This window comes from Capsicum annuum, unplaced genomic scaffold, assembly GCF_002878395.1.
Source record: "Capsicum annuum cultivar UCD-10X-F1 unplaced genomic scaffold, UCD10Xv1.1 ctg3574, whole genome shotgun sequence".
NCBI classification, from domain to species: domain Eukaryota; kingdom Viridiplantae; phylum Streptophyta; class Magnoliopsida; order Solanales; family Solanaceae; genus Capsicum; species Capsicum annuum.
Window position 1 is genome coordinate 118069 of NW_025842674.1, and position 19820 is coordinate 137888.

General features: G+C 32.5%; 1 protein-coding gene and 2 non-coding genes across 6 annotated transcripts; 2 read left to right on the plus strand and 1 right to left on the minus strand.

The window, feature by feature from the left end:
* Window positions 1-9000: 9000 nt before the first annotated feature.
* On the minus strand, window positions 9001-9074 carry TRNAT-AGU. Its single transcript has one exon. It is a non-coding gene; the product is annotated as a tRNA-Thr (tRNA).
* Window positions 9075-9540: 466 nt separating this feature from the next.
* Window positions 9541-9614, plus strand: TRNAW-CCA. The gene has a single exon. It is a non-coding gene; the product is annotated as a tRNA-Trp (tRNA).
* A 3564-nt stretch (window positions 9615-13178) lies between these two features.
* LOC107850719 (uncharacterized membrane protein At4g09580) lies at window positions 13179-19274 on the plus strand. Of its 4 annotated transcripts, none has more exons than XM_047403186.1 (5): window positions 13270-13641; window positions 14054-14295; window positions 17255-17525; window positions 17613-17783; window positions 18972-19274. In XM_047403186.1, the coding sequence occupies exons 2-5, from the start codon at window positions 14072-14074 to the stop codon at window positions 19092-19094; spliced, it is 789 nt and encodes a 262-aa protein (XP_047259142.1). In that variant the 5' UTR covers window positions 13270-13641; window positions 14054-14071; the 3' UTR covers window positions 19095-19274. The 4 variants fall into 4 exon arrangements, with proteins under 4 accessions (XP_016550929.1, XP_047259142.1, XP_047259144.1 ...); XM_047403188.1 differs by having other exon boundaries at window positions 13270-13568; XM_047403187.1 differs by having other exon boundaries at window positions 13273-13418.
* Window positions 19275-19820: the final 546 nt, after the last annotated feature.

Consider the following 19820-nt stretch of genomic DNA (forward strand, 5'->3'; position numbering starts at 1 on the left):
ATCGAAGGTGCCACACCAGCTAAAAAATTGACAAAAGACGCCATGTCAGCTAAAAAGGTTGATAAAAATACGCTAAAACTTAGTTCGGGGTTAATAGAACCCCTGTAAAATTAGAGTGCATCGTAGTAAATTTGGTCATAGTTCAGGAGGATACTAGATGTTTTACTCTTTTAGATTATTAAGATCTAAATTAATAGTTTCTATATATTAAATGAATTTTTAAAGACAAATATGACGTTTGATGAGATTGCTGAGTTTGATCAAACACCTGACCTCATACTCGATATTTGGTTATGTCAAATTTGTCTAAGTCAATTTTCCATCGAAGGACATTCTTATTAAAAAAACAGTGAACTGAATAATGAGATTGCAAGTTTACATGATATAATTTTTCAGTGAAAAAAGTTTAAATGATCGTGAATACCTCTTACCCTTCTAGCTCCGTCCATACTTCAAGGTGCAATGTATATAAAGAAAAGATTTAATTATTCGACGATTCTTAATTTATTTTAATCACACCTACTATAGTACAATAATAAAAAAAGTGACAAGAAATAAGGTTAAAATCATTCCCTCAACCTACTTCACCCACCACAGATTAAAGATTAAAATAAAATAACGACAATTTTGTCGTATCATCTTCAGTCAGCTAACTCAATTTCAATAGTTAATTAATGTAATAAGATAATCATTCATTTTTTCAATCAATGAAAAATACATAATCGATAATTTTGTCAATCAATGAAGAATATGACGTAACACGTACGAAACATGCAAACTTAACAAAATGACGCCAATGTTGTTGCAGCCTCTTCAATCGGCTAACTCAATTTCAAAGTTAATTAACGTAATAAGATAATCGTTCATCTTTTCGATCAATGAAAAATACATAATCGATCATTTTTTCAATCAAAATAGAATATGTTGTAACACGTACGAAACATGCAAACTTAACAAAACGCCAAATGTTGACGAACCATCTTTAGTCATCTAACTCAATTTCAAAAGTTAATTAATGTAATAACATAATCGTTTATTTTTTCAATCAATGAAAAATACATATCTCCTAATTGTGAAATAATATTATTATTCCTTTTTTTTTTTGGATATTGAGAGTTAAATAATCGAATTCCAACACTCAAATCAATAATAAATATGAAAATATATATATATAAAAAAAAAACTATGTGGCAATTTAACTATAGTACAATTTGACCCCTTTTATAATTAGCACCTCTAAAATGTGGCAATCATATTTCTCGGTCATTCATAATGTCTATCATTTTATTTTTCATCATTCGATGTTCAATATCTATATTAAAATTTATATCAAATAATAATTCTACTTTTGGGGTAAAATATTTTTTAATTGAAGCAAATTTATATTCAATAAAATTTAAATCTAAGATCTCGATAAAAAATAAAAAGATATTTATCATTTCACGTTATATTGTTTTTATTATGTCATTGCAACTTAGAAGTAGTTGTGAGGTTGAGTGGCAAACAAAAACAAAGGTGTCCATTTATGGGTTAATCCTTTATTAGTCTCATCTCATATATTTTTTTAATAAAAGATATTAAATAATTCTTCAACTATTTAAAAATAGATTTAATTTTTAACTTACAACAACTTTCCTCCTTTATCGATTGAAATGGATAATAAAAACAAGTTCACATATGCATAGTCGTAATTTTTAAGTGATCTAATAATATAATAAGATTATATTTATAGTACATTAATTAAAGTGTCAAAACTGTTTCAAAATTCGAATAATGATACTCAAAATTAATTGGTGTCACACCTATTCTGTTCCACGTAAATAAGAGAAATCTTATCATCCAATTAAAAATATGCGAAAGCCATAAAAGAAAATCACTAATCTCTTCAAATGTCTATAAATCTTATTACAAAATTGAATTATTCATTAAAATGTTACAACCTTTGAAAAGATATAATAAAAGGATTTTTTTACCCCACAAATCTATAGTTATTTATAATTATCTTTTAAGTAATTTAAAATAATAATAATTATGTATCGATCTGAAATAATTATGAAATGATGATTTTACGCTTGTTATCGACTTACATCAGCTTTTCTCCTTTATTCATTGAAACAGACAACAGAAACAAGCTCACATATACAGAATTTTATTAAATTTTTATCTACTCATAAAAAATTATCTGTGAAATGAAAACTTAACGATAATGGCTATTTTACAAAAATAAAATTAAAAAGTGATTAACAAACATTATTTCTATCTTTTTGCCTCAATACTCTTATTGCTCTCTTATCTTAATTAAGTACCTTATTAGACAAGTATGACTCATCACGATTGCTATAAAATTAGTTCAGTCTCCATAATAATTAAAAGTAATATCACTTTAGATGACATGAAAAGTTAGATTAATTAAAATAATAAAAACCTCATACACTATACTACTTATATTAAAGGGGAAAATGTGTAAAAGATACCTGTATTTAGATAAAATTAGCAGTTACGTACCCTGAACATTGTGGGGTTCTATGAACCTCCTAGACTATTTTTTACCGTATTTAACTGGCTTATAATTTGCTCTTTATCAAGTATCTTTTTCTTACGTGCTCAATGTGCGTGAAATACACGCAATGATTCAAGTGTTAAATATATGTCAGTTAAATACGATAAAATAATCTAGGGGGTCATAGGATCTCCGCAAAGTTCAGAATGCGTAAATACAAATTTTGCTAAATTATAGATATTTTTCGCACCTTTTTTCCTATATTATATAAAGTAAACTCTTCAAGTGGATTGTAGTCTCGTAGAACACCATAATAATTTTTTTTAAAAAAGGGCATCTTATTTTGGATTAGATATTTAGATATCCCTACTTTATAGTATAAAAAATAATAAAATATGTGATTCCGATAGATCTTTGATTCAAATAAAATATTTTAAAACAACTAAAAATGAAGTATAAAATTTACGGGAAACGTGATGGCTAAAAATAAAAAAGTGATACATATACGACATGTAGAAAAGAACAATAACAGCAAATAAGAAAAACGAAAATGATAATCGAAGCATAAAAAACACAGATGATAACAGATATTGAAAAATAAGAAAGTAGATGTGCATGGTAATAAAAAAAGATAGATAATATATTCTATAGTATTTATAAAGTATTCTTAGATAACCAATCCCAGCTCATTTTGCATTAATAACTTGCTTTAATATACTTTTTATTTGTTTATTTAACGAAAGAATCGTATCTATTATTAATTATTCACTGGTTTAGATTCTTTAATTAATTAATCCAAGAAAGTATCAGCACTTAATTAAAGATCCTAATTGTTAATTTGGCATATGTATGTATAGATTCTCACCTAATTATTTTATAACAATTTTCTTTCTTGGAACGTAAATCATGATTATTATTTTTTTGGTTGTTGTATTATTTATTATTACTATTATTGTTCGTGTTTTTATTATTTTCTAGAATATGATTTCTTTATTTATATTTTGATATGCTTTAAGTAAATAGAAGATTTATTAAAAATAATTTTTTTCACTTTTACACGGTCGAAGTAAGGTTGTGTACCACACCATCATTCCAAATATTATTTATGAAATATATTATTGTTGTTGTTGATTTGTAGATTTTGAAGCAATAAATAATTCATAATTGAAGCCATAACTTTTTATAATAAAAGTTTATCGCAAATCGATATTTAAAACCATCAAGTAATATTCTAAAACCCTTTTTTGGTAGTTAGCTTAATTGATTAAAAGTAATTGATAAGTATTAAATACTTAAAAATAACTCTTAGGTGTTGAAACTAATTTTATAAATAAATAATTATATATTTGTATAAAAGTATTAAAATTAATAATAAACTGTCAGTATGTTTGATAAAATATAGGTAAAAATAATTTAACTATCCTTGAAGCTAGTCATAAGAAAATTGAGTGTTTTATATATATATAAAAAAAATGAATGGCCAAATAGCATAAAGAGATAATTAGGAGTTATGTTTTAATTTAGAAAACGTATTTTGAAAATTATATTACAAAAGATATCATGAATAAAATTCTAGAAGTATAAAACTTGATGAAACCAAAAATGTTTATAAGTTACAAAATCATAATTTGAGTGACTAGTTTACAATTTTTGATTTATTTTATCTTATAAAATTATGTGTGTATATACGACGACCCTTCCACTCGGCACCGTCGAATCACTAAGGTCGATTTTCATCCCTGCTCGATGGTTGGGTCTTGCAGTCAAGCTCCCTTCTGCCTTGCACTCGAGGGTCAATCTCCGTCTTGCCCGAGGAAACCTTTGTACGACTCTGTTACCTTTTGGGAGGCCTACGCCCCGTAGAAACTATCTACCTGAGACTGTCCCTTGGCCCGTAGGTCCTGGCACAAGATTAGACTTCTTGCCCTTCCAGAGCAGAGGCGGACCCACGTGATGCCTCGAGGGTGCACGTGCACCCGGTAACTTTTTAAAAAAATTGTATATATACGTATATATATATCCTACTAAAATGTTAATATATTTAATTGTGCACCCTTAGTAATAAAATTTGTGTGGGTGCACTGTTTGGAACTCAAATGTTGACTTCCTTCTTGCCTAAAGTTGTGTGTTCGATTCTTAATGGAGTCGTTTATTTTTTTTCATTTTACTTCACCGGCAGAAAGTGAAAGGAGCAATTTTCCATTTGATGCTGAATTGTTAATAGGTACACATTTCTTCCTGTCATTTTTTTTTATTTTTTTATTCAAATTTTGGTAATGGTAATTGCTTTTAATATCTACTTGTTGCTTGAAAGTTGGTGTGTAAAATTTATTTTTTTCTTTTTTCTTGCTTCTATTTAGGTTCGTGGGATTTTATTAAAAATAAATAAATAGGAGTAATTATTTTTACTTATATTCTTGATGAATTTTTTATTTTGTAGGAATTTGTTATTGATTCTTATGAATTAAAATGGATAGATATTATTCTCCTCAACCAAGTTCTAGTTTTAAAGATAATTCTCATCGCCTTATAGAAGAGTTTGATGTGAATTCACTTAAATCCGATCCCGGGGAGAGAAAACCAATTAATGAATATAACTCTACAATACGAGATCAAGTGAGAAGACACTATATTCAACAAGGGCCTTGTCAACCGATTCTTTCTAAATTTCCTCAAACTAGAATTGGAACGAAAATGCGTTGATTTAATTCGACATGGTATGAGGGTTCATATTCTAGGTGGATGGAATATAGTGTGAAGAAAGATGTTGTGTTTTGCTTGTGTTGCTATTTATTAAAAAATGATTATGTAAAGGGCAATGCGGGTGATTTTTTCACAAAAACCGACTTTAAGGCTTGGAATCATAGTTTGGAACGATTTCAATTACATGTTTGTGAAGTAAATAACGTCCATAGAAGATGTTTCAGTAAGATGCTAGATTTTGAAAATCAATCTCAATCAATTCAAGTTGCCTTGAACAAGCAATCTGAAAAAATAAAAAATGAGCACCGTTCTCGTTTAGAGGTTTTAACTAACGCGGCAAGGTTCCTCTTGAAATTCGAATTGTCTTTTCGAGGTCACGATGAAAGTGAATCCTCCAAAAATAAAGGCCTTTTTGACCAAAAAAAAATTGTGTAGTTGATAATCGATATGACTATGTTAAAGATAATGGTGCACTCCCTATCTTCAAATTCTGAGTTTGCCTCTGTTCTAGAGTGGTATCTCACTGATGGCTCGAACCCCACCGGAAGGAGGCCTTCTAGTCGATTGTTGTTGCATTTAGTGGTTGTGTAGTTTTTTATTATTCGGCATGTGCTACTATTTTTTGCTTCATGTGCTATATATTTTTCTATTATGTTATCGTTTTTTCTTACATTCGTACTTCGATAACTCTTTTTTGAATTTAAAATTTATCAAAAACAACTTCTTATAAATAAAATCTACTTACCTTCTGAATTCTCCCTACCTTACTTACAAAATTAACAAATATGCATGTTATTGTTTGTTGTTATTATACCAATACATAAAAATTCATATTTTATAATCTTAACCAAAGTCATTAATTATTTAGTATAGAAGCATCTCGTGATCTTATTTGACCTCTAGTGATAATTATTTTTTCACATTTATTTCGCTAGATAATTTTTGTTCTTATTCATTTACAATTTTATATCATGATTGATTTTTTCAACTTATGTGGCAATATATATATAGTGGTGTCTTTTTTGTGATGGTGACAATTCTTATATGAGGACAATATAAATGGAGATCCAACCCATATGGGCACTTTTATTGATCCAAAAAAAATGTTATCTATCCATGTAAAGGAGTTCCATGATGTGACTTTCCAGGCGTTTGGACATAAAAATTGTGAAATTTTTTAAAAAAATATACACGTTATATTTAATTTAAAAATAATATTTGAGAATAAAAGTTATGGTGTCGGACATGAATATCATTAGAGGTGGCGAAACTCTCAACCAAACGATCAACATGGGTTGTGTTGTCCACCCTTAACCAGAGGTCTTGGGTTCAAACTCTGGATATAGAGAAAATCCTATTAGCCCTTCATAATAGGTTATGCAGTGCGCGATCCGGATTAATCGAAGCTCCAATGCGGATAGCGGACACCGGGTGGGAACCTCCCACAAAAAAAAATTCTTAACCAAACGGACAATGCTATTGAGCATGATACCATTAAAGGACGTGGAATGCTAAATGAGATCGTTCCTTCCTTAACCAGAGGTCTTGATTTCATGTCATGGGTATGAAAAAAAATTCTTGCTAGAAAACACTTTTCACGATAAGTCGAGCTCCACTTAAGGCAAAGGACACCGAATGAAAAATAAAAAAATAAAAAAAAGGCAAATAACATAAATCCCGACAGTTTGGATTTTAATTATAGAAAATCCCGACATTTTGCTAATTACTAAAAATTTCGATTTTGGATTTGTTGATATACATAATTAGTTCCCAATACATCCAATGAAAATACATTTTTTCCTTTGTAAAGGTACATAATTAGCTCCTGATACATTTCTTCTAATTTTGGGTATGTCGAGATACATAATGCATCAAACGAAGATACATTTTTTCCTTGTAAAGATACATAATTAGCTCTCGTATATATTTTTTCATTTTTGGGTCTTTTAAGATACATAATTAGCTCCCCGATACATCCAACAAAGATACATAATTAGTTGAGATGTTTGTAATTACTTTATAAGAGTGAAAAATTGTGTAAATATGATAAGTTGTGTTTTATATTTATGTTATTTCAACACGATAACCTAAAAATGGGGCATTTGTGTAAGGAAAAAGGACATGGTATGATCATTTTAAAAAAAAAGGCCCACATTTGAAAAGGTGGACATGGGTTGTCCAGTCGGCTAAACTAATCCCTTGATATACTTTTATACCAAATTGATACACTTTTATATTATATTGATACACTTTTTAAAAAAGAGAAAGGAAATTCTATGTAAGCACATGCAGTCCCTATACCCAATTGGTACTTTTTTAGACCATATTAATACACTTTTATACTACATTGATACACTTTTATATTACATCGATACACTTTGATACCGCATTGATACACTTTTGTACTAGATTGATACACATATGCGAGTGACGAGGCTATTTACCGGATTTAAAACCCCATTCGCTAGTGGCTATTTATGGGTATTAAAAATTTGGGTGCTAATTTTGTAGAATTAGTTTATTTTACGTGTTATTTTTGTCTTTTCCCCTTTGTGTAAAGGAATTGGGCTTGTGGAATGGTTGGTGTCAATTCTGAATGGGTCTGGTAATTGGTAAGGCTCAAAACTTGAATAATCTGGGCCGACTTGGTTCTTGGGCCCAAAATAAATCCAGCAAGGCCCAAAACTAGAATAACTTGGTACATTTATTCTGGAAAAAGCTACTCCTTAGTCCCTCCGTTCATTTTTACTTATCATGTTTTTTTTTACAAACGGTAGAAATTAGATCAATATTTTAAGATACATTTTTTCATCATATTAATTTGAGAAGGGCAATAACTTATAGTGTTTTTTTGTGTAGTTTCTAAATATCTAGCTTTAAAATTAAAAAATTAATTAATTTAATTTAGCTCCAAAGATTCGTATGGGATTATATTGGGGTATATTGTTGTTACTGTTAGCTCCAAAGATTATCAAATAGACTCTTGCAAAAAGAAAACGTGACAAGTAATTGTTGTATTGTTGTTAGCTCCAAGGAATAGTCAGATATTCTTGTAAATGCAAAACGTGACAAGTAATTGTTGTTAACGCCAAAGATCAAATTAACTCTTGCAAAAACATGTGACAAGTAATTGTTGTATCGAAAATTAGTTAAATCAACTACATGTGACAAGTAATTGTTGTATCGAAAATTAGTTAAATCGACTCTTGCAAAAACAAACGTGACAAGTAATTGTTGTATCATTGTTAGCTCCAAGGAATAGTCAGATACACTTGTAAAAGCAAAACGTGACAAGTAATTGTTGTTAGCTCCAACGATCAAATCAACTATTGCAAAAAACAAAACGTGACAAGTAATTGTTATATCGTTGTTAGCTCCAGGGAATAGTCAGATACTCTTGTAAAAGCAAAATGTGACAAGTAATTGTTGTTAGCTCCAACGATTAATCAAATTAACTTAAAAAACAAGAGCAAAATGACAGAAGTTAGCGGACAGAGCAAATTTCTGTTTGGCCGCCATCAATTTTGTAATGGGTAATTGGTAAGGCCCAAAACCAGTACAACCTGGGCCTAGTTGGTCCTTGGGCCCAAAACAAATTATGGAAAGCCCAATACCAAAATAACATGGCCCATTGTTTTGGAAAATTCAATTTAGCGCCATCAATTTTGTAATGGGTAATTGGTAAGGCCCAAAACCAGTACAACCTGGGCCTAGTTGGCCCTTGGGCCCAAAACAAATTATGGAAAGCCCAATACCAAAAATTACATGGCCCATTGTTTTGGAAAATTCAATTTACTTGCTTTCATTGAGAGTCGAACTCAAGACCTCCCGCTTACTAAACGGGTGCTCTAACCAACTGAGCTATGAAAGCTGCACGTCAGTAAGTCATATAAAATTTTTTATAGTCAGATGTATGTTTAGCCTCACATTTCTGTAAAAAAAAATATTTTTTTTCTCAAATTTCAGTCGAAGATAAATTACGCCAAACATATTAAAATAAATAAAATATTACATACTATTAAATTGTAATAACACAAAGCCTTACAATTTAGGCTAATTGTCACCAATGTGAGAATAGTGTTTATCTCTTCTTAATATACATCACACAATCACACAAGGAGTGTAACAATAGATAATGTTGTTGGTGTTCGTCGGACGATTTTGTGCCTATCATCCCTACCTATTCTTCTCTTCTGGGTAGTAACGAGAGATTCATTGAGATCGATTCAAATTGGACATACATATTTTCTTTTTTGTAAGACTATATGCATGCAAGATGTATTAGGGGTACAAAAAGAATCATTTTTCTTTACAGTCGTATCTATTGTGATGAGAAAGTGCTCTTAGTTCAATTCGGTAGAACGTGGGTCTCCAAAACCCAATGTCGTAGGTTCAAATCCTACAGAGCGTGATTTTGACCATTCAATGAGAAATGGGTCAAATTCTAAGCCTTCATCCTCTTGGGATGCAACCTTACCCCCTCGTAACTCATTCTACCGTACTCCAGACCCCCGCACGTCAGAAGGCTGGACTGATCACACTAATTGAATTGTTTTCCTCGTCTAAGAATCGGAAGTAGGTATTTTTCATAGATCAAAATTGAATCGCCTCATAGATCAAATCACTCTCTAGCATATTTTCTTTATTCGTCCATATTTTTTTTTTCTAGTATTAATTTGTGTAATTCTAGCCATTTGTTTGTAACATGGCATAACTTTTGTCTAAATTCTTAAATTCTCGAATTCATATCTTAAATTCCACCTCCGCCTATAAAAGTTACTCTCTTTATTTAAAAAAGAATGACATATTTTGATTTGGTACAGAATTTAAGAAAAGGAGAAATGGCATAACTAGCACTCCGGATAAAACTATTGACACAAAAATAACCACTGAATTTTAATTTCATTTGCTAGTCATTGCTGACAACTTTATACAATACTGATACAATTTTGATACGTATTTTATACAAATATGTATTTTATCCAATAAAAATATAAATTTTACATGCATCTTATACATATATATTTTATACAACAATGATATATATTCTATTCACATCAAATTAAAAAAATGCAATTCTATATAACTATGCCACATTTTTTACCCATAAATTTGTTGTTGTATTTTTGTACGAACTGTATCAGTATGGTGTATTAATTGTATCTATATGGTATATGAACTGTATCTAAATTATCTGGGTCAAAATTATCCAAATTAGGGCAAAATTCAGAAATAACATACTTATCACCTTAATTATGAGTTTCATAGCAACACTTTCATAATTACATAATATAGCAAGTTGTATTTTGTATTTTTGCAAACTGTTGCTACAAAAATATAAATACATATGATTTTTACTGCCCTTATGATCGATATGTATTTTATATTTTTGCAAACTGTTGCTACAAAAATACAAATACATATGCTACAAAATGTAATTTGATAAAAGTGTTGCTATTTTTTGTAATTTAATATTTAAGTATGCTACTTTATATATTTTTTCCTCCAAATTATGAAAGGGAAAATGTCAAAATGGCCATAATATGGAATTTTATTTGGGCCAATTGACCATTAATGTCCAATGGCTCAAACATGGGTTAATTATTTCGGAAAGGGTCAACCCATATTCTTTTCCCTTAAGAAAATAAAGAAGAATTTTGAATCTTGTGCTCTTTTAAATTAAAATTATATTAAATGTATAAAATGTCTTTTAATTTTGAGGTTATAAATATATATCACGTGGAAAATTGAAATTAAGATGTTATAAAAAATAAGAAGAGGCTATTTTTTAAAATGGACTAAATAAGTAATTATGTATTGGATTGAAAATGGAATTAACGTGTTTGACAAGTTATTTATCATTCTTCATGAATGATTAAAAGTCTAGCCACATCATGCATTATGGATAACATAAAAAATTAGGCTAGAATTTAAAAGTTGCCCTCATGATGCAAATTTGAACATATAATAATTACTTCCCTCTTGCTTAAAACGTTTATTTTTTTGGACCTACTTAAATATAAAGTGTATTAGAAAAAATATAAATCTAAACAGTTTGGGGCTTAGTTACAGAAAATTTTGATATTTTATCTAATTACTGATTTTTTTGATTTTAAGTCTGTCGAGATATATAATTGGTTTCCGATACATTAAGATATATTTTTTTCTTTATAGAGATACATAATTAGCTTTTGATATATTTTTTTTCGATTGTGGGTCTGCCGAGATACATAATATATCTAATGAAGATACTTTTTTTCTTTGTGAAAATATATAATTAGCTCTCGATACATCCAACAAAGATACATAATTAATTGAGATTTTTATAGTTACTTTATAAGAAAATAAGGCTATGCCCCTGATAATTTAAAGTTGTGTCATCTCTTGTCTAATCACCTCTCACCAATACTTCTCTTGCCTACCTTTACTCTCTTTGTAAGTACTATATTCAACCTCTCACATCTTCTCACTGGGGCGTCTTCACCTCGCCTCTTCATGTTGGGTTCAAGATCGGTTGAACGTAATACAAAAACTATTAGTTGCAAATCACAGAGAAGATGAGTCAGATGAAAACCTAAATATTAAAAACTAATCCAAAAACATATAATTTATTAGGAAAAAACTCCTCTTAAACAAGACTCATTAGTGAAAATGATATGACATCATGCGAAAACTAATAGTTGCAAATCATAGATATGCTGAATTAGATGGAAAAGAAAAATATAGTAAAAAATATATTCTTGATATAGTTTGGCCAATTGACCTACACATTAAAACTCCAGAAAAATATAGTAAAAAAATATATTCTTCATCTATGCACACTAATATGATAAGTGATATCATCATCAATTTCTCCACTTTCCTAAACTATAGACCCGAGATACTCGAATCTATCTCTTTTGAGGATAACTTGTGTGTTAAGTCTTACTCTCGCGCTTGCCTAATGTAGCCCATTACTGAATCCAAATAATCTGGTCCTACTCAACTTAAATACTTTAACCTCCACAGTTTGTCTCCATACCTTCAACCTAGCATTAACTTCATCATCCGTCCCATCAATTAATAGTATGTCATCCACAAATAACATATACCAAAACACCTTATATTGAATGTACTTCATGTATTCATCCATCACCAAATCAAAAAGAAACGGACTAAGAACGGATAAATGATGCAATCCTAAAAAATTTTAAATCACGATTTAGTTAAAATTTTATGAGTAAATGCACTGTTTTCACCCTAAACTCTAAACGAAATTGCTGAGACACACCCGAACTTAAAGGGGGTCTTATTACCCCTGGACTAATTAAAATCGTATTTTTGGCAACCTTAGTTCCTAAGGGGTACATACGTGTGCCTGTGTGGACCTTCAGTGTGTTGATTCACGTAGTTTGCCACGTAGGCACTAAGGTTGTCAAAAATGCAGTTTTAATTAGTCCAGGGGTAATAGAACCCCTTTTAAGTTAGAGTGTGTCGCAGCAATTTCATTTATAATTCAGGGTGAAAATAGTGCATTTTCTCAAATTTTATTTATATTTTATAAATTAAAGGAAAAAAAGTCAGAAATATACCTAAACTTTGACGAAATTTGCTGTAACACACTTCAACTTTGCGGGGTCCTATGAATCCTCTCAACTATTTGTTATAGTATTTCTGTGACATATATTTATCCAGTTAGACCACTTCAGATCCTCACACGCTCAGTATGCGTGTATTCACGTAGCGCCCAGCTACTAGACAAATATATGCAATAGAAATACGATAATAAATAGTTTAGGAACGTTATAGGACCCCACAAGATCGAGGCTTGTTATGATAAATTTGGCCAAATTTTCCTAAATCACCTTAATAGACCCTGCAACGCGCGATCTAAATTAATCGGGGCTACAATCCTAGTACCGGACACCGAATGGAAGAAAAAAAAAAAAAAAAAAAGTTCATTACTACAAATCATAACTCCAAATATAAGCCAAGTGATGTGGCCAAACACCTACTTTACTTACTTTTCCCCATTTTTTTTTTAAAAAAAATAGGAAATGAATATTCTTCAACTTGCTCTATAAATTGTGATAAGCTCAAAATCCTCAAACACATTAATAAAATGAGAAAATTGTGACAAAGAAGAATATACACATTTATAACAGAGAGAGCAAAGAGAGGGAAATCATACAAGGGGTAGCCATTGTTGTTGGAATTTCCTTCTCTCCCTCTCCCTGTATACAAATTTGTATAAATTTCTATAATTTGTCTTAATTTTCTCATTTTGTGAAAATGGCTCAATAATTTATTGGATTTTGTGAAATTACTTTAAAAGATTGTTGAGAAAATTAATCTATTTGGAGAAATTGATTCAAGAATATGTTGGGTTTGTGTAATTACTATACATTTGTAGAAAAAAATTTAATCTATGTCAAGAAATTGATTCAAGAATTTGTTAGGTTTGTGTAATTACTATAAATTTGTAGAAAAAATTTAATCTTTGTGAAGAAATTGATTTAATACTTTGTGGGGTTCGTGAAATCACTAATAACATGTTGAAAAAATTAATCTTTTTGAAGAAATTGATTTAAAATTTTGTTGGTTTTGTAGAATTGGTATAAATTTGTAGAAAAATTCAATCTTTGTGAAGAAAATTGGTTCAAAGCTTTGTTGGTTTTGTGTAATTTCTATAAATTTGTAGAAAAATTCAATCTTTTTGAACAAACTTGGTTCAAAACTTTGTTGGTTTTGTGGAATTGCTATAAATTTGTAGAAAAATTCAATCTTTTTGAAGAAAATTGGTTCAGAAATTTATTGGTTTTGTGGCATTACTATAAATTTGTTGATTAGTTCAACCTTTTTGAAGAATAGGTTGATAATTGTTGAGTAATGGAGGGAGAGGTTGGAACATCATCAACAATGGAAGTTAATGGCAATTGTTTAGATGAATCAAAATCAACTAAGTTTCCTTTGACATATTGGGAGATTTCTATGGCTGGTGGGGTTGTTTTGAGTTTTGTATTGGGACTTATTTGTGTGTATTTGACTATGCCTGCTTCAGATTATAGCTTCCTTAAGCTTCCTCGAAATCTCGAAGATCTCCAAATACTCAAGTACTTTGCTCTATCTCTATTTTTGTTATGGTTATTTGTAGCATGGAAAACTGTTTTGGATTTGTGTGGTAATAGTATAATCCTGCTAATTGTTGTTGTTTGGAAGTGCTAATCCAATGTTACTATATGTTGTTCCTTGTACCGTGATTGTCGTGTTGTTTTGTAGTAGTGTTGTATTGTTGTAGTTCTGTTTTCTTAGTATTGCTTTTGTTATTATATGTTGTTTCTTGTACTTCCGTTAACTTTTTGTCCGGGACTGCTTTGGATTGTTTTTCGTTGTGCCGAGGGTCTATTGGGAACAACCTCTCTACCTCTGAGGTAAGGGTAAGGTTTGCGTATACTCTACCATCCCTAGACCCTATTTTGTGGGACTGCACTGGGTACGTTGTTGTTGGTGAATCCGATGAGTCGGGAGTGGAGCTAGGGGGTGCAATGGGTTTTACAATATCAAAATTACTTTTTATGCTTGTATAGTAGACATTCGAAGGGGAGCATAGGCACAACGGGTAAAATTGATGCCATGTGACCAAGGAGGTCACGGGTTTAAGCCGTGGAAACAACCTCTTGCAGAAATGTAGGGTAAGGACGTGTACAATAGACTCTTGTGGTCCTGTCCTTCTCCAAACCCCGTGCATGGTGGGAGCTTTAGTGAAACCAGGCTGCCTTATGCTATATGATGGATGAAGGATCCCTTGGCTTCATCGTGTGTTTACTTTTTTATATTTGGAATATCTGTAGTAGAATTCTGACTCCATCACTGCAATGAGTTGTTTGACAACTTGATGGTGTCAATGTATATAAAGCATTCATATAGTCGACGTTAACTAGTTTATGATGTGTTTAATGCATTCTCCTCTCTTATATGGTTATATAAGCGTGCAAAGCCATTTTGGATTTCTGTGGTAATAATGGCATCCTGCGAATTGTTGTACTTTCTTATTTTGTGATGCAATCTGATGAATTTGAAAGATTGATCAAACATAAATGGATACAAATGATTCATAGAGCTGAACTTAAATAGTTTGAGATTCAGGCGTAGTTGTGTTATTGAAATGGAGCATTCCAACATATTACCATTAGCTCACAATTTTTTAAACATAATAGTGATGTCCGAGAGATTGGATGTACCCCGACTATTCCGCCAACCGGGTACTCGTTATTTCCTCATCGGTACATGTACCAAGCAACTTTGTCCTCCAAGTCTAAGTCTTAGGCAGATGTGAAGAGACTTAATGTTTCTTTGTCTCTGTCGAGATTTGGACTGTGGTCTCCCACGATTTTCACCCACTTACCGATATGCCAAGCCTTAGATGGTTCATACTCCATTTTTTTACAATGACATATATGATTTGTTAAAAGGTGAACTTTTCATAGAGGCAGCTTGTACATTCTACCATCCTGACCGAGTCATGTTCTAGTTTAAAAAGTGCTACCCCAATTATTGTAGATCGAACCATGATGAACAGCTTCTAAGAAGGCTAAATGGACCAAGAAATAGGCTTTTGGTATTTAATGGATCAACTTAGTGATGAGTTTAGATGTGAGAAAAGTTGGTAGCTTGGTAGAGATTCGGAGAACTTAATTTGTTCAAGGTAGTTGTTTCGTCCATTTTTCGTTACATCTGAAAAGGAAGGAAGAATACAATCGCAGTTACAAATGGTCAAAGTGTCATTGTAAAGTATAGTAGCAATTAGAAATTTATTGGGGCATTTCGAAGATTCCGGGCTGCTGATAAATTATAGTAGCAATAAGAAATGACTAGGATTGATTATTGAATTCTCCCATCCGTTGTGTTTAATGCGACAAGCAGATGTAAGAGATGGACCATTAACATTATAAAACCACACAGATGAGTTTATATCTGAATGAGTGCAAGACATTTATGATTCACTTGTTTCTCTTCATTTTGTTTCCATTCTTTTCGGTATAATATGGAGGTATTGTTGAGAATGGAAATAGTAGTGAAGAAACAAGCGTTTTCTATACCGATGTTGACTATTATTCACTATTGTGTTGTTGCTGCTGGTCGTTGTGCCTCATTCACATAGGCAACCTTGTCAATTGTTTTGGTTTAAGACTACAAAATATGGTGGTGTTAAACATGACGTGATTTGCATTATTCCAAGTTATTCTCTAGAACTATATTGGTATGTTGTGTGTTTGACTCTCTTTCGATGATAAATAGTAGTAACACCTACCATCAGTTGTCATCCCGAGAATAAACAATGTTGATCAAATTTCTCAGGTTTATAAGGAAAGAAATCCGTAAATGTATAGTGATTAAGTCGTATCCCAAAGATGGCACAAACGTCTAACAACATTTAAATCTTATAAATTTATGGTGATATAATTTCTCTCCTAATCGTTTGGTATTTATTCTTCAGAATTTATTGTTGCACATGACCTTAGATAGAAGAGTTTGGAGGTCGTGGATTACGGTAGAAGGTTAGTCGGTAGTTGAGCTTTCTCTCGTTTCCCCACAGATAGACTTGGTGATGATACTTGGACCTTCCTTTTTATCAGTAGTATTAGCACTATTCCCTTAGTTTTTTTGTTCTTCGATTTTGGCTATCATCGGTGTTTTTTTTGCTCCAATTATTGCATTATTTCGTTGTCGTTTCTGCTCTTTCTTATGTCTGTTGTGTAATGCCCTCCATTTTGCATTATTTCGTCGTTGTTATTGCTCCCTTATCTGTATCCCCTTTCCAAACTGTTTGGCATGTTTTATTTAAACTGAGGGTCTATCGGAAACAACCTCTCTATCTCTACGAGGTAGGGATAAGGTCTGTGTACACTCTACCCTCCGTAGATCTCACTTGTAGGATTACGTTGGTATGTTGTTGTAATGTATAGTTGTACATGCTAACAAATCCATCCACATTGCATCTAAATCTGCATTTAAGGAATTTGGAGACGGCGGCATCTAAGTTGTAACTGTTTGGCTGTCGATATTCTTTAGGGATCACCTGGAGGATTATACAAGTGACTACACTGTTCAAGTTCTCGTGGGGTACTGTGCGGTCTACATTTTTATGCAGACATTTATGATCCCGGGAACTATTTTCATGTCGTTGCTTGCTGGTTCTCTCTTTGGAATCTTCAAAGGTGTAGCGTTAGTTGTTTTCACTGCTACTGCTGGTGCATCGTCTTGCTATTTTCTATCCAAAATGATAGGGAAGCCCCTCGTGTTTTCACTCTGGCCTGATAAGTTGACGTTTTTCCAAGCGCAGGTGATTTTCGACTCACTACTCAATCGTCACATCTTTCGTTCTTTTCATAAATGAAACTGTTATCGTAAAATCTCTGTGATCCATCAGGTGGCTAAAAGGAGGGAGGGGCTGCTGAATTACATGCTTTTCTTGAGAGTCACACCGACGCTGCCAAACACATTTATCAACGTGGCTTCGCCGATTGTAGATGTTCCTTACCATATATTCCTCTTGGGAACCGTCGTCGGGGTCATTCCTGCCACTTACGTCACTGTCCGGGTATTTATCTCTTGATTCATCTCTTTAAGTTAATTGCCAATGAATGACGAACTGATAGGCTATTGTGCTTTTGCCCGACTAAAAATTCTGGATTTTTCACGTCTAAAGTGGTGTCTTGATAGTAATAAAAAAAGGTCAGTCCGGTGCACATCCCGTGTTAACGGGATCCGGGGAAGGGCAGTATCCCAAGTGGTGCGATATAGACAACCTACCTTAATGCACACATTATTGGCTGCTGCTTCCACGGCTCGACCCCGTAACCTATACTGTCATAATAAAAAGTATCTGAAAGAGTATTTTAAATGTTTGGATAAACAGTAAAACGTACTCGTTTACTGTACGAAATATGTGATGTTACCTTCGGTTTTACGTTGAGACCATTTGTATCCTTGCCATTGGCAAATTGTCTCATATTTACCATCGACCCTAACAGAGCTCCAACTTGATGTACAGCGGAGGGTAATTTTAACCCACAATCGAACCCACAATCAAGCTCTTTCGGAGTCTAGGTCAAATACAAGATGAATGATTTGCTTATGGTAACAACAACGGCAACATACCTAGTATATTCCCACAAAGTGGGGTCTGGGGAGGGTAGGTGTACGCAGTCCATACCACCTTAGTTGCTCGAACTCTCCAAAAATGTGGCCGCACGTGTGTCGGATCCTTCAAAAATGCACTACTTTTGAAGGATTCGACTCACACCCAATGACATTTTTGAAGAGTCCGAGCAGCATAACATACCACTACCTCAGAGGTGAGATAGAGAGGCTGTTTCGATAGACCCCCTGCTCAAGACAAAAACAGTCTATAAAAATAGTAAAAGGGAACAAGAAACAATAGGTACTAACACTCCACATAATAATTCGCCTACGATAAGTGTACGATTTATGAATGACAAAGTATATCAGACGATAAATTACAACCTTTAGTCTATGTGGGACGGCGTTCAGCTCAAATGAAAGAGAGGGCGCGATGGACATACAGTTCGTCTATTTCATTTCTTGCCCGTTGCACTGCATGATAACAAATTTCGTTAGCGTAGCTCTTTTGGACTTATACATGCAACACCTCCTTTCTTCGCGTACTCTGACTATGTCGTTACATCATGTACATGTGTTCGATGTGATACGTTTTAATTAACAGCGACTATATTCCTGATATACGACTTTTTGCTATTTGCTGCAGGCTGGATTAGCTCTTGGTGAGTTACAATCAGTTGGTGATCTTTATGACTTCAACTCAATAGCTACCTTATTCCTTATTGGTCTTGTATCTGTTACTCCCACATTGATTGGCAACAAGAGTTAGCGGCCACAACGTCTAAATCCTGGATCCGCCACTGATTATCTGTTGTATATATTAGCGTAGACTCAGGTGGATTGTACCCTTAAAATCTCGATCCTAGATAGCTCGTGTCGTCGAATGCTACTGTTGAATGGTTGGATCAACTATATTGTGAAAAGGAAAATTATTGTTGGTTTTTTTGTGTGTATCGTGTATAATGTCCATTAGATCTTGGATCTTGGATCACTATAACTGTTATGATCGGACAGAATAAGCAAACTACAAGCAAAAGAAAAAAATAAGATGAACACACAGATTTACGTCGAAAATTTTGACGAAAAAAACCCCGGGGAGGGGCAAAAGAAGTTCACTATAATGAATGGAGAATACAATGAGGATAATGACGTATTTTCTGAACGTTCAAAACGACCCATTAAACGCATTTATATAACATGTACGTATAAATAAATTCTAAGCCCAAGCCCCCACGAAGCCCCCGCACCCCCAACGGGATCAGTGGTGGGCTTTGGGATCGGGCCTGGCCTGATCCCTATGCTACCACAATAGATCCCATGAAAAATCACAAATATGGGTCGCACTGTGAACTTTTTAGGACTGGATCAACAAAATTCGGGTCACAAACTCTAACAGGTTCGGACAAAAAATGCTAGGCGATTCTTTCTATCTGTTCGAGTCTTGGTGGATAGAGTAACCTGATATTTATTGCAGGTGGCATCTATCTCGTGAATA

Coding starts and splice junctions, on each gene's coding strand:
- LOC107850719 (XM_016695443.2), top strand. CDS start 14,072: ATGGAGGGAGAGGTTGGAACATCATCAACAATGGAAGTTAATGGCAAT. Junction 14,296..17,254: donor GAAGATCTCCAAATACTCAA/GTACTTTGCTCT, acceptor GATATTCTTTAG/GGATCACCTGGAGGATTATA. Junction 17,526..17,612: donor TGACGTTTTTCCAAGCGCAG/GTGATTTTCGAC, acceptor GTGATCCATCAG/GTGGCTAAAAGGAGGGAGGG.